The sequence below is a fragment of the Miscanthus floridulus genome, chromosome 7 (genome assembly GCF_019320115.1).
Source record: "Miscanthus floridulus cultivar M001 chromosome 7, ASM1932011v1, whole genome shotgun sequence".
Classification (NCBI taxonomy): Eukaryota; Viridiplantae; Streptophyta; class Magnoliopsida; order Poales; family Poaceae; genus Miscanthus; species Miscanthus floridulus.
This window is the reverse complement of record NC_089586.1, coordinates 51560647-51575456: the sequence shown is the minus strand read 5'-3', so window position 1 is coordinate 51575456 and position 14810 is coordinate 51560647. Positions and strand designations below refer to the sequence as shown.

Below are 14810 nucleotides of genomic sequence, written 5' to 3'. Positions count from 1 at the left end.
GCCTAGAGGTATCTATCCCAAACCCTCTAAATAGCGTCGGCTCAACAAGGTTAAGCCAAAGGTCCAAATTGAGCCAACCGCCTCTGATACCATTTGTAGGGGACCGTGATGCCTAAGAGGGGGGGGGGGTGAATTAGGCAACTTAAAATTCTAACTCCAAACTATGGCCTCTTTTTCTAACCCTATCAAAACCTATGCAGTACATAAACTATCTAAATGTGCAACTACGGTCTTGCTAGTGTGTTGCTATCTCTACCGCAAAAGGAGTAATACAATCAATGTAAATGCAGAAGCTAAAGAGCAAGGTAGAGATATGCAAACTCTCATCGACGACTCTAGTATTTTTACCGAGGTATCGAGAAGCATGCAAGCTTTCCCCTAGTCCTCGTTGGAGCCCCTCGCAAGGGTCAAGCTCCCAGTTGGGTAATTCCATAGATAGCCTCGGGCCTTCCCCATGCACAAGTGGGTCTCCAACATGCCTTTCGACAAGCCTCTCCCGGATGCTCTCCGCTGTCTTCACTATCAAGCTTCTGGCCAAAGCGCCACGGGCCTTGTTCCCTCCGGTATACGGTGGCGGCCACACCACAAACGTGGTTGGTGTGATCTCGCAAGACTACAAGCCCCTCTGATGTACAACAATGGTGCACGTAAGCACCGAGTGGTAAGAGGTATGCAAACCTCACTAAACACTAGGCCTAAACCTAGAGCAAGCACATAAGCAGTGGTCTAATCAACTTAAGCACTTCACAAAGCACCTACGCTAATCACCTAATGAAAACACTAAGGACTTTACAAGTGGAGATCACTAAAATGGTGTATCAACACCCTTGGTATGTTTCCTCAGCTCCACACACTTCATTTGGCCGGTTGGGGTGTATTTAAAAGCCCCACTGAGAAAGTAGCCGTTGGGGACAAAATCCCGCTTTTCTGCTACTGATCGGACGCTGATCACGTCCTGACCGGACGTGTCCGGTCATCCCAACCGTTAGAGCCGTGATCAACTGATCGGACGCTGCCAGCGTTTGGACATATGCCACCGGACGCGTCCGGTCGTAATTTCACCGCTCTGGAACCTTTTTGTACTTGGTCGGACGCTGCAGTTCTATGTCCGGTCGATTTGCCACCAGCGTCCGGTCAGTACTGAATATGTTGCCAGTGATGATGAACAGTACTATCAGTGCATCCGGTTGATTTCAGTACTCAGTGTCTGGTCGCTGCTGTTGATGCCTCTTGTTGCCAAGCCTCTTGATCGGAGCGTCCGGTCACTTTTCGCCAGCGTCCGGTCATCTCTGTGAGCTCGTTTCTTCATGATCTTGCATACGGCTTGGTTCCTATCTTCGTGCTTGGACTTTGCTTGATATCTTAGGTCTTGTCTTGTGCTCCTAGGGTCTTGCTTACGGTGTTGATCATCGGATCATCATGTCGTCTTCGTCTAAGTCACGTCTTGCACCCTATTGAACTACAAACTAATCACTTGCAAATTCATTAGTCCAACTTGATTGTGTTGGTCATCAAACACCAAAATCCAAAGTAAATGGGCCTAGGGTCCATTTTCCTTACACATATATTCTACCTCTTAAACTATTGAAAACCGTCTAAGTGATCCCCTAATGCGATTTTGAAAGTGGTTTCACTCATGTGACATATTAAGTCTATATAACCTCCTAACATATCAAAGTTGACCATATAACACCCTCAACTATAGAATCTGATATTGTAACACTCTTAAACCATCTAATAATATTCAAATGACCCCCCCTGGATCGATGATATTTGTAGGGTCATGTGAACACCGTTCTTACCACACTTGCCTAAGCACCAATGTTGCACGCAAGCCCATTAGCTGCCTCCCTCTCTCTACTCTTTCTAGGTTTGTGCCACCGCCCAATGAGCACCACACTGTCTCCTACTCCACCTCACAACACTCCTAGAAGGCATAATTATGCACTGCGCCTATCCTCCTTATCATACGGCCCCTCCCACATCCTTGAGACCTTGACTCCTCTCGCTTTTCTCCTCTTGGCTACTAAAAAATTGGGAAGGACAGCCGGATGACGAGGGTGCAGACATGGTGTTTGAGCTCAATGCCATCGACGAGTGTTGGGAAGTTGAGCAAGAGACAAGATGTCGCTTGTCACTCGTAGGGTGATGGGTTAGCCTAAAAAGAGTATGGAGGTCGGGAAGCGGAGGCAACAAATTGGCGTGCATGCAAACATAGGTACTTAGGCTAGTGTGGGGGGATATGGTGTCGAAACGGACCATCCAAGAGGTTATTTGAACATTATTAGATACTTTAAGGGCTACAATATCATATCTTATAGTTAAAGGGCTATGCAGTCAAACTGATATGTCAGGAGGTTATATAGATTTTTTAATATGTCATGGCAGCGAAACCACCTTTAAAACCATTTCATGGGGTTATTTAGACGGTTTAATAGTTTAAGAGGTAGAATAACTAGTTTCATAGGTGAAGGAGTTTAGTAGACTACCGCCAATATACAGTTGAGGGGGTAAGTTGACTTTTTCCCATCTAAAATGAGCTAATTCCACGGACCAAATACTTTTGAGTTCTTTGACTACATGAAATACAGTATATCTGCTCACCTACCAGCTGGAATACAGAAAGAGATGACGACCATCTCCCTAAAATGAGTGACTCGTCGATTTCCTAACTCGATTAAGACCGGCCCCATTTTGTTTTTTTAAGTTAAAAGTTCGGAGTTGCATGATCCATGCATGCGTATAAGAAAACTTTCACATTAATCAGTGATTGGCGTCGTAATTCATAATGTGTTGCTCGGAAATAATATTGCTAGACATTATTATGGTTTCTGGTCCACCGTCGCGGACTCGCATGCATATGGGTCATCATCATCCATCAGATCAGTGTCGGCCAACTCAGAGATCGATCAGAATCAAACGATGCCCACGCGAAACACGAGCCATTAGGCCCTGTTTGCGTAAACTCATAATTGGATTAACTAACTTCAGAATCAACGAGAAGTATGCCAATGATTAATACGAAAAATGATGGTGATTTAATTATCTGACGATATTCATGACCCATATCACAGTTCTGGTAGGGTGACGGCGATGACCATATGTTTGGTTCACCTGAATTGGACTGAATTGAATTACATTCCGGATACTGGCCCGTTTGGGTGACCCTAGAATAGAATTCACCATTTTAGCCCATTTCCGACCGATGAAATGGTGGCCAGCTACCGATTCGGACCCCAGCCCACCCGAAACGCTCAGAATCCCCCTCCCGACGCCGCTCCCTCCCTGACTCGACTCCATCGTGCCGCCGCCATGGCGTAGCTTCTCCGCACCGCCGCCGCCTCCACCACCGCAGAGCTTCACCTACGCGGCCTGGATCCATATCGCAAGGTTCCCATGCAGCTGCCCTCGACCTGTCCGTGCGCCGCCCTCGACCTGCTCGTGCGTCGCCCTCGACCTACCTGTGTGCCCACGCTGCCATAGATCCTCTCCCGTGTCGCCATCGCCTCGGACAACGACACCAGAACTCCGCCTCCGCAGGTGAGCTCGCCTCCAAACACATCTCCTTCCCTGTTCCTCGATCCGTTAGGGCTTGATGTTTGAACCGCATCTTCACCGTTTCTTAGGTCTTGGAACTCGCCGCTCAAGGTTATCGACTTTTCGCCTCTCCATCTTCTTCAAGCCTGGTGAGTCAGACGTGGATCCTCTCCCGTTTTTTTTTTCTATGGATCCAGTAACGGCATAACTCTGGCTTCCTGCATGGGGTTTGATTTGTGATGGCATGTAGGTTAGATGCATGAGCTGCATATATAGATTGGCATAGATCAGTAGCGGATGGATCGGTGGTAGATATGCAGCGAGGAGCTCTAGACATAGAGAGAGATTTGTGCAAGCAAGCTAAGGAGATGGGGATGGCTAGCCTTGCTGATGAGTGGCATATGCACGTGCGGGGATGTGGCCGAGACGGATCTTCTCCAGCGGCGCGTCTGGTGGCGAATGAAGGACACGATTTATATAGAAATCTATAATCATGTCCTTCGTTCGCCACCAGATGCGCCGCTGGAGATGAGCTTGTACGCGCTGGAGCTGGCACTGGTACCTCAAGGAGGATTTATATAGAAATATGATTAGGAAGGGGTGTTTATTATTTGAGTGGTGTGCTCAATATATTTCCTAGGGTTGACCTTGTCACTTCCTTACAAAGTCTTCAAGTTGTCAAACTACTTAAAAGTGATGACATGGACAAAAATAGACTTTGAGATTAATGATTGGATAGGGGATTAATTTTATTCTTGAATCACTAGTGGCTTTTTTGTGATTGAAAATTGAAGAAATCTATGATGCCAAATGGGAAAGGACATTGGTACATGATTCCTTTGGTTACAGGAAGTGCAGTTCAGCTATTTTCCTTGAATTAATAACATCATTGCTGTTCAGTATCGAATATATCAGAATCGCCTATACTTCAGAGTATAGGATAACATTATTGCAATATAAAGTCATCTACATGTATTTAAAAAAGAAAAAGAAAACTTTCCTATATGTAGCAATGATCATGTTTTCAAGCGTTCCAGTTGCCTTCAACTTGCCTAAAAGTGTAGTGTGAATATTCTAAATTTTCTCAATTCTTACGATTATTTTTCTCCTTTTACAGGTTCCAAATGAATAAAAAACTCATATTGTGAGAACCTTTGCGCTTTCCAAATGCTACAAAAATAAGTTTAGAGTATTACGAATCACAATGAGTGAACATTGCTGATAACACTTTTTTACAGTTATCTATACTTATGTTCTATTATGTTTAGACCATTGATGTCCAAGAATTCGTTTGTGTACTCTGGAATATTTACAATGAGCATGAATACTGTTTAAGGCAAATGGTATGGCTCTCTTGCTATATATTTTTACTAATATTGGTTACCTTGAAGATTGAGGGCCCTTTGGAACATTAGAACTGTTATTGTTTTCTGTGTTTTTTCTATAAAAATGAACCGTGTGAAATTCTTGTTCGATATCTATAAAATTCATACTTTACAAAGAGTCTCTGCTGCTCAGTTATTTTGGCCGTAGCCGTAGCAACATATGCTAGTATAGGCAAAATTGAGGAGCATACAAGCAAAAGGGTCATCAGCTAGTTTCGAACAGATATAAAGGCAAAACAACATCTGCAGCCGCTCGAGGGCTAAAGTTTTTTTTTTTGAAAGGTAAAGGGCCAAAGTTGTTTAGTTTTTATATTTGAGTGACCCGATTTTTTTTTAACAAATTTGAATGACCCGAGTTTGATGGCTTAAATTGAACCCAAGTGATAGTCGATGGTTAAAATTTAGAAAATAGACTTATAAAAGATCAAAAACTGGGCCGACCTCCACGCAGTAGCTTAGTTGGGCCTTCTTCGTTGACGTTGGACCGTTGCAGGCTGAGTGAGGCCCAAGCCGAATTCGGCCGGCCAATGTCCTCACCGCAGTCCTCCAATCCACGCCGCACCCGCAGTCGCAGACGGCAGACCAAACCTCGGCCGCAGCATGTGAAGGGGAGCAGCGGCTCGTCGGACGGGTGGCCGCCCGGGCGGCCAGTGGAAGGTGACACTTCCTAGTGTGCTCGAGCGTGCCTGCGTAGTGGCGCATCCGGAGAGGGGAGCGAGCGGTCCACATGTGCAAGGTGAGTTGATTTCCCTGCCAAAATGTGAGCAGCTTTCAACCGAGGGTTCGATCGATTGTTCAGTTGGGGATGTCTTTCAGTGTAGGATTACATGCCTGTTGGTAATCACTAGTAGATGAAAAAGTTTGGAATTTGAAACCATTGCTTGATTTGGGATTTATACATGTCTGATTTGTGATGAATGGTGTTTTTTTCATTGTTCACGACGAGCGGTGGCGGCCCCACTTCGTGCAGGCGCAGTAACGCTAAGGAGACGGCGGCAGCGGTGGCGTCTCGCCGCTCGCTGAGCTCCAGTGCCCCTTGTGCCTCCCGCATTCCATCCAGCCCCCTCCTGTGGCCTCGTGCGCTCCTCTCTCGCGGCAGCTCGTCCGCTGCCTCATCGTCTCCAACTACACCCTGTGTCCGCGTTCATAGTCCTCCCTAGCTACCTGAGCGCCGCCTCTTCTCCGCTCCTCATATGCCTTTCATTCTCAGTATAAAACCCTCCCCTCGCCAGAGCCGCAAGGTGAAGTTTCTGCTTATTATAATTCACACACCCGGTTCTAAGTTTTTGGTTCGCAGTGCAAACTCCCTGTTCATAGTCTACACAATTTTGAATTCGAATAAAAAGGTCCAAACCTTTACCTTTAGTACTGATACCTGCAATTTAAAGCTTACAATTTATTAATGAAAATTGCAGCATCTTGTGGTTGGATATGAAGGGAAAGATTTGGAGGATAACCAGTGTTAATGAAGTGAGAAGCATGCGTGCATATGCTCTTTTGTTGAGTTTATTTTCTGGCGGACAACTGCATATTTGCAGTGCTTCCTCATCAAATTGATGATCATATCTTCTCTTGTGTCAGCACTTGCTTGGGTCAGCTGTAATCTGTTGAACTGTGTTAGTCATTTATAGGATAGGTGGTTAGGATGCGTTATTTGGTATTCCTGATTGCCGGTTTTGTTGACTGTTCTTTTTGAACAAGAGATGATGCAATTTGTTTCTGTGCAACTCTTGTCATGTCATAGAGCCACGTCACAAGTTATTAGTTATTACTTCACCTGTTTGCTTAATTTCTTTTCTTTCAGGTTCTATCCCTTGTTAACTGGCCGCTGTAATACAGATCAAGTACATTGAATTTTGCTATGGCAGATGACGTCAAACAGAGGCAGATCATTGAAAATCGTGCAAGAAATATAAGCCACAATGTTCGGTGCACTGAGTGTGGTAGCCAATCTATTGAAGATTCACAAGCTGATGTTGCTATTCTGCTTAGGAAGGTGCTAACTTTTTAAACTCGAGTGACTTGTTTGCAAGACTCATACTTCATAGTAACAGGGTTATTTTTTGTCATTCTCTTGCTGGATTAGTCAGATTTGCTGATACTGTTATGTGTTCCTTCCTGTGTTTTGTTGCAACTTTTCAACCATTGCTCTGAAGCAAAGTAAGAATTACATCTTGGATATCGAAATTTCTTAGTTTTCACGCTATTCAGTATAAGCTCAATGCAGCTGTGTTGCTTATACATCTTTTGTTTCCAAAATTATCCATTCCTTTACCTTGAATAACTGAGTTAACCTTTCTTCTTGGTGGACAAAGAACTGTTATTAACTGCACTACTTTTAGTCATTCTGTAGATTAATTTATCAGGCCTGATACTGTCGTATGTTTGCTTCTGAGATTTCAGTGCATCAACAGATGGTGACTTGTTCGACATTGGAATGTTGTAGCTATTGAATTCTTGGTTTTGTCAAATGTAATATGTTTTGGCGTAGTCATTTTTTTAAAACATTCCTTATAAATTTACTGGCTTTCAGAAGTGCCCTTAAATCAGAAAATTTCTAGAATACTGAAGAACACGACAAGCATCTCATCGCATTTTAGACAATGGTACCAAATCTATAACAAGCAATGTCTCAAAGAATTTTGGATTCCTGATATTTGAAGCGCTTGTCGACTCCTGTTTTGTAAAACACTAGTGCTTAGATTTTGAGATTCTTTTTGCAACTAAAGTTTTTGGCAACTAGGTTCAAACTTGAAAGTTCCTGTGCTAGTTTTACCAGATGTTATATGTGCTTCTTTTTCTTCCTCTGGTATATTTGTATATATGTATTTAAATGTACGGCAACCAGGAAAAGGGACATTCAGTAGTAATGCTAATTTGACATCATCACTTTTACTGCGATATTTCTATCAGACAGTAACAATATTACATTTTGCAGCTCATTCGTGATGAAATAAAAGCAGGAAAGAGTGATAAAGAGATCTACAAGAAACTAGAGGATGAGTATGGGGAGACAGTGCTATATGCCCCTAAATTTGATCTTCAGACTGCTGGGATATGGCTTTCACCTGTAAGGCCTAATAAGAATCTATCATTCTGTACATGTTTCCATTTGTCTGACATAACTGTATGGCATCTGCTACTACTCAAGAGCTAGTGACTCATCAAATCCCCTGAAATCTGCTAATCTGAATCTGAGAAGATGCATTCATTCTGCTGATTGAGTCCATCATGTGCAGGTCATTGTGGGTGGTATAGCAGCTGGCATCTGGGCTTACCAAAAGCACAGGCAAAGGACAAATGTTCACATTATGGCTCTGAACCTGGTCCGAGGGGTACCACTGACTCCAAGGGAGAAGGAGACCATGCTAGACATCCTTACACCTCCACCGCCTCCAAGGAAATGGTGGTGGCCAGGCAAATGATGTGGAATTCATGTGCTTGACCTGGTAGCGGCACACAAATGGCCAGGATGCACATTTTGGCCCACAGTTTGGATGCATATTGCATATGTGATGCTTTGATCCTGAATTTAAGTTTAACCAAACGTTACTCTGTACTCCATGGAACTAGCAGGATTTGCTGAATTATTGAAGGCATGCATTTCTAACAGATTTTTTTTGGGGGTGGGGGGGATGAGAACTGCCTGGTGTTGTCTGCCCTTGCTGCGGCTTTGAGCAGGATCTGATGCCTGATGATGAGTTTGACATGATCATCACTTATTCCACAAGTCAAAACACCAGCCTTATCACTTTTTCACTTCTACATTTTTTTATTCGAGAGTTTCTATATCTCAGGTGCCTGAATGTTTAGGCAACAATCTTGCATAACCAAAAGGACTACTTACAGGAGGCAATTCATAATTTTTTTCTATAGCCAAACAATGATAAAATTACATGTCTGGCACCTGAAATATTGTTTTTGTTATTATAATGTATGCACCTACAGTGTTCCCCTATCTACATTGGTTTCTTGTTTCATCATCATGTGTTATTGAGGCAAATAACATGTCAGATATCTGCCATGTGGCCATTTCTGTTAGACAAATGTCACCACTGGCCGTTGCTTTCATTGACAAGCTTTATGCCGTATTTGACATCGACGCAGCGGCTGATGTATGGCGATACCTTGTCCAGGTCCACGTCCCTCGCTGCTGCGCAGTCGTAGGGCGACGGTGCATGGAAGCACGGCTCGACGGAGACTGCCCGCCGGCATGGCGGGTCCCCCGGGTCCAGCCCCTCCCTCCAGTCGGCAGCCCACATTGGCGCCCTGGGCATGACCCAGGGGCGCAGCCCGGCGAGCCCCTGCGCGACGTACCCGAACGTGGAGTAGCCGCTGGTGACGAGCACGTCGCACATGCTGAGCAGATACATCTCGCTCAGCGCCCTCATGTCGTGTGCCGCGTCGCGCCACCGCTGCCGCCCCCTCGTGGCTCGGCTGGTGCACGCCGCTGGCGATCCGGCCGCCGTACTCGTCCTTGATCCGGTCGTAGTACCACGAGCTCAGCGACGTCACCAGGACGGCGCGCGAGGACGTGCTGTTGCCGCCCGCTGCATCCGTCGTCTCCGGGAGGAGCTTCTCGTCGCGGAGGCACGACAGGAGCTGGTCCAGCGCGGACCGTGGCGGCTGCTTCTTCTGGAACACCCTGATCTGCACGCCGACGCGCTGGCCGACGCCGGCAAGGTTGGCGTGGTAGTAGCTCTTTATGGCGTGCCACACGCGGTTTGTCGGGTGGAAGAGGTACCGTCCCAGGTGGTAGAACACGGCCTCCTTCTCCGGGAACATGGCCTCGAGCTCGCCGCTGAACGCCGGCGTGAGGAAGAGCCCCGGCACGATGTAGTTATCCGTCCACATGAATAGCCACGGCACCTCGCCGAGGAGCCGCTGGTGCGCGCCGCAGAAGAAGAGCTTGTCGTGGAACCCGTAGGCGCCGGAGAGGTGGAGGTACAGGTACGGCGGCGGCCGCGGCGTTGACCACGACACGTTCCCGTCGGTGGACACGGTGATGCCGCCGCTCTGCAACATGTTGCCGAGGCTCTCCTTTGAGCCGCCCTCGTAGCCCTGGAGTCTCCTCAGCGGGGAGTTGGAGAACCAGCCGCCGGGTCGCGGCAGCTGCCACGTCGTCCCCGGAAAGGGCTCGCAGAAGAGCGCGTCAGCGTCCTTGCCACCGTCGACTAGGAGGACTCGCTCGGTGAGCACCGCATAGAGGAAGGCCGACGCAATGGCGAGCATTCGGTTGCCGAGGCCGCGGTAGCTGATGTAGACGAGGTAGCGGCAGCCATCTTCATCGTCGACGACGCCCTCGCCAGAGTCGAGCCGCCGGACCGCCTTCTTGTGCGCGGCCGTTCCAGGGCCGCATCGCTTTTGGAGCGCTTCTTGCTTCCGGAGCTTGGCGATGAGATAGGGGGACGGCTTGTGCGACGAATGCTTGTGGTGGTAGACGGCGAACTCGTAGCGACTCCGGCACGACATGTAGCTGAAATTAGCGGTAAGAAGGCCGTCGAGAAAATGCTCGTCGGTGATGTTCAACGGAGGGTCCGAGCCTGATTCATCACATGTACACAAAACTTATTAGAAGTATGCAATACTCACATTATTCAATTCCTCAAAAAAAGTTACTCACTATTCAGGTAATCAGGTGATTATTTGCTACTGCCTAAATTTGGCCATCATGTTCCGATCAAGGAATTTTTTTGTATTCTCATGGGGAGTGAAGTATCTCAGATAAATTTTGCGAACCAAAACATGTTCAGAGCAAGGCAATTCAGGAGGTGTTTGTTACATAGACTAAAGTTTAGTCCCTCTCACATCGGACGTTCAGATGCTAATTAGGAGGACTAAATATGAATTAATTATAAAACTAATTACACAGACGGAGACTAATTTACGAGATGAATTTATTAAGCCTAATTAATCCATCATTAGCACATGGTTACTGTAGCACCACGTTGTCATATCATGGACTAATTAGGCTTAATAGATTCATCTCGCAAATTAGTCTAGTTAGTTTTGTAATTAGTCTATATTTAATACTTCAAATTAGTGTCAAAATATCCGATGTGACAGGGACTAAAATTTAGTCTATGGAACCAAACACCCCCTCATTCATAATACGTTCATGTGGCTACAAAGCACAGAATTACCATTACTAATTTTACTATTAATAATAAGTGGCGTGTCAACCCTCCCGAGACGTGCAAGAAAAACAGGATAAAATTAGAAACATCTCAGCATCAATTCACAGTATGTACTCTAATCATTATTGATGATAACATCCACTGAATCTACTGCTCCATTCCAAAATTTAGTTTTTTTAAAGTTTACATCGTTAACTGTGACCAAGTTATTAGAGAAATGCATCAACATCTATAACAAAAAATTGGTTTGGTGAAATCTATTGCAAAATATTTCTTGATAGTGTATTTATTTGCTATTATGAATGTTAATATTTTTTTTTGTAAATTTAATTAAAGTTAGAGAAGAATAAAACTAAAACAATCTAAATTTTGGTTCATGGGAGTTCCATATCTATATGCCATAATATAAAATATAATACAAAGTAGTTTCTAAATTTGCGTATAAATTTTCCATTGGAGAAGCCCTAAGGTAGCAAATAAAGCTTGAGACAGCGCCATATTCTCTACCTAAACAGTTATGGACTGATGACTGTTTTGAAATGTGGTCATTAGCTTTACCCCGACATTTTCGCAATGAATTGAAATGCATTCATCAGCTTTTGTCAACGTTAAGACAACTAATAAATAGTCAATACTGAACTCCGACACCAAATGACCTGCCCTGCAGTATGATGATCTCTCTCCCTAGCTCTTCCATCTTTTTTAGTAAGTGCCGTCATTGTCAGCATCTGTTTTGTCTTTGATATGTATCATTACATTGCCTCACCTGGTGTGACCGTCTCACATCTAATTTTGGGTGCCATCATATCACATCATCACACAACTAACCATCCAAAAAGAGTTCAAGTACGTCTACATTATATAGTCGAAGATCGAAGTGCTTATAAAATATAAGTATACTGTACTATGTACATATGAACAACAGCAAAGTACATTACTATAGCCATATTACCTCTATAATTATAAATTGTACCTCAATAGTCATATTAATTACAAACAAATAACGTGAATTGAGTGTACCTCAGCAGGTTTGATTCATTGCGATGGAACCTGTCTACCCAAATAATGTTGCCTTCTTCCATCTACATTTTTTCTAGGATTTAACGATAATTTTTTAGTCCGTCTTTCTCCTTTCGGAGGTGTTCATAGAAATATAATGTGCTCATAGGCGTTGAATACGTACACGTACGAGTGTCTATAAAATCACGAATAAATAACTATTTCATAAATGTGTATATGTATATATATCAATCAATAAATTAATTAAGTATATTGAAATGTATGAGTTAACTATTTCATTCGTAAAACTAATTAAGTTTATTTGTGGGTTCATCATGCCTTCATGGACGACCGCATCATATATCCTTGAACGTCGTATACGCGCGTCCTGTGGGGGTCATCTCTGCCGTTGACGTGCTGGGTGGCGGAGACGGCAGCTGGCCGTGCATGTGTGGCCTGGGCGAGCTTACCAAGTACGTATGGCACCGCTCGACGGACCGGTACGTATTGATCGACCCAGCAGCTACTCTAGTGTCGTCTAGGGCAGCGGCGGATCCAAAGGGGGGGCTAGGGGGGGGGGGGGCTCCAGCCCCCCTAATGGCTTGATTTCAAGCATAATCATTGTAGCAAAAGCTTGATTTCACCATTAAATCTTCATACAAATCAACATCTCCATTGTTTTAGCCCATCCTTATCCCGCATCGTGCATCCGCCACTGGTCTAGGGTAATTGTCGCCTACTACACCTTGCATTGTTACCACAGCCACATGCTTTATTTTAATTTTTTTTATATAAATAGAAATGATCAAACGATCGATACGGAAGGGTAAATAAATAAAGGTAGCTAAGTTTATTATCATAAGATTATTATTTTTTGGAACAAGCATTTATCGCATAATTGCATGCGTGTGTGTTCAGTCGTGTTTCGGTAATTGCGAGGTAGCGATTTTAGCGAGACATGCAGGCTATGTTGTTTGTAGTGTAGCGTCTGGCCTCGATCTAGCGGGTTTTGCAACGACGACGGAGCGCATTATGTTGTTTGTAGTGTAGCGTACCGTCGAAGAACGAGGAGGTCGGCATCTCGTTCGGCGAGGAGCCCCAGCCGCCGGTGGTGAGCACGACGGCAGCGGCGGTCACGGCCGCCACAACGCAGACGGCCGGCAGGGTCCTCCTCATCGTCGCGCGGCTTCTCAACGGCCACCACCTCCTCGTGACGGCCTCAGCCACGCGGGCCTTGCCACCAACGCTTCCGGCCTGCTTCTCCATGCTTGCCCGGCCGCTTCGATCGCTCTGCTTGGCTCTCAGTCTCTGCAATATAACACCATGAAGATAGAGATATAGGTAGAGCTTTGTAGTAGGTAGCAGAGTCCTGCAGCCTAGCCTACATAGCTATAGCTGGAGTTAGAAGAATATACCCGGCCGGATCAGGTCACGACTGACGACTTTGGCGGTTGCCACAATGCCACTTGCGGCGAAGAAGAGGGGATATATACGGCCGGCGATACGACACACATGCGCGTACGCGCGTAGAAAAAAAGACGGGTAGTTTAACCAGGGTCATGAACTATAGGTCATTGTTCCATCGGATATTTGACATATGCATAGACTATTAAATATATTACGAAACTAATTGCATTGCTTACGACTAATTTGCAAGACGAATCTTTTAAGCCTAATTAGTCCATGACTTGACAATGTAGTGCTACAGTAAATATGTGCTAATGGCAGATTAATTAGGCTTAATAAATTCGTCTCGTGTAGTATTGACGGATTATGTAATTTATTTTTTATTAGTATCCGAACACCCCATATGACACCCTCACGTGACATCTCCTAAATTTTAGTCACCGCATCTAAACATCCACTTAGTGTCGAACAAGCTAGCTAGATAGCTATGGAAGCTCACGCTCACTCCATGACGATGGATTCTATTGGCCCCGTTCGTTTCGCTGATTTGTTGTGAGAGAAAAATACTGTTTCGACTGATTTGTTGTGAGAGAAAAATACTATTTCAACTGAAAAAATAAGCTAAAAAAAACAAATTATAAGAGAATCGAACGGAACCATTGAGTAGATTTGCTCAAACTAACCATTTCCAAACATATAGCTACTCGTGATGCTTCTTGGTCGGCACGCACGACCATGCATACCATGCATCCCTGTCAAAAAGTATTGGGTCCTTGTGAAATATCACTAATAAAACTAATTGGTTATGGTTACCGTGACAAGCCATAACAATTCTTTAAACGTTAAATACATGGAAGGCCAATTAAATTACACTACTATAGAGAACTGATAATCTGTCGGCTCGTGGCTTCATTCAACTAGCAGTGATATGACCACCAACGTTGATAGGTGAGAAATAATTAAGACGTTCAAGAGAGAGGTGAATTGGGCTAATTCTAAATTCTTTGTAATAATTAAGTCCTACATTTAGCTTACTTCACCCCTTGTGCCTAGAATGTGATTCTATTGTTCTACCGTACAAAAGTCTTGCACTCTAAGTTCCAGTCCTACTCTAACATGTCAATTCTAAGAATATAAAGACATAAAATGAATTGCTCAAATGTAAATCCTTAAAGTCAAGAGAGGAAAAGGAACGCGGCGATGTTTTGCCAAGGTATCGGAGAGTCGTCACTCCCCACTAGTCCTCATTGGAGCACCCGCGCAAGGGTGTAGCTCCTCCTTGATCTGCGCAAGGATCAAGTGCTCTCTACGGACCGATTCTTCGACACTTCGTCGCGGTGAATCA

At 44.7% G+C, this 14810-nt stretch overlaps 1 protein-coding gene and 1 pseudogene across 4 annotated transcripts; one reads left to right on the top strand and one right to left on the bottom strand.

The window, feature by feature from the left end:
* Window positions 1–3230: 3230 nt before the first annotated feature.
* Window positions 3231–8532, top strand: LOC136466986 (cytochrome c-type biogenesis CcmH-like mitochondrial protein). Of its 4 annotated transcripts, XM_066465537.1 has the most exons (5): window positions 3231–3540; window positions 3627–3686; window positions 6727–6918; window positions 7861–7992; window positions 8162–8532. In XM_066465537.1, exons 3-5 carry the CDS (start codon window positions 6784–6786, stop codon window positions 8345–8347), a joined length of 453 nt encoding a protein of 150 aa, XP_066321634.1. In that variant the 5' UTR covers window positions 3231–3540; window positions 3627–3686; window positions 6727–6783; the 3' UTR covers window positions 8348–8532. The 4 variants fall into 4 exon arrangements, with proteins under 4 accessions (XP_066321634.1, XP_066321637.1, XP_066321635.1 ...); XM_066465540.1 differs by lacking the exons at window positions 3231–3540; window positions 3627–3686 and adding an exon at window positions 4688–4880; XM_066465538.1 differs by lacking the exons at window positions 3231–3540; window positions 3627–3686 and adding an exon at window positions 4893–5658.
* A 148-nt stretch (window positions 8533–8680) lies between these two features.
* LOC136466982 (galactoside 2-alpha-L-fucosyltransferase-like) lies at window positions 8681–13508 on the bottom strand (annotated as a pseudogene).
* Window positions 13509–14810: the final 1302 nt, after the last annotated feature.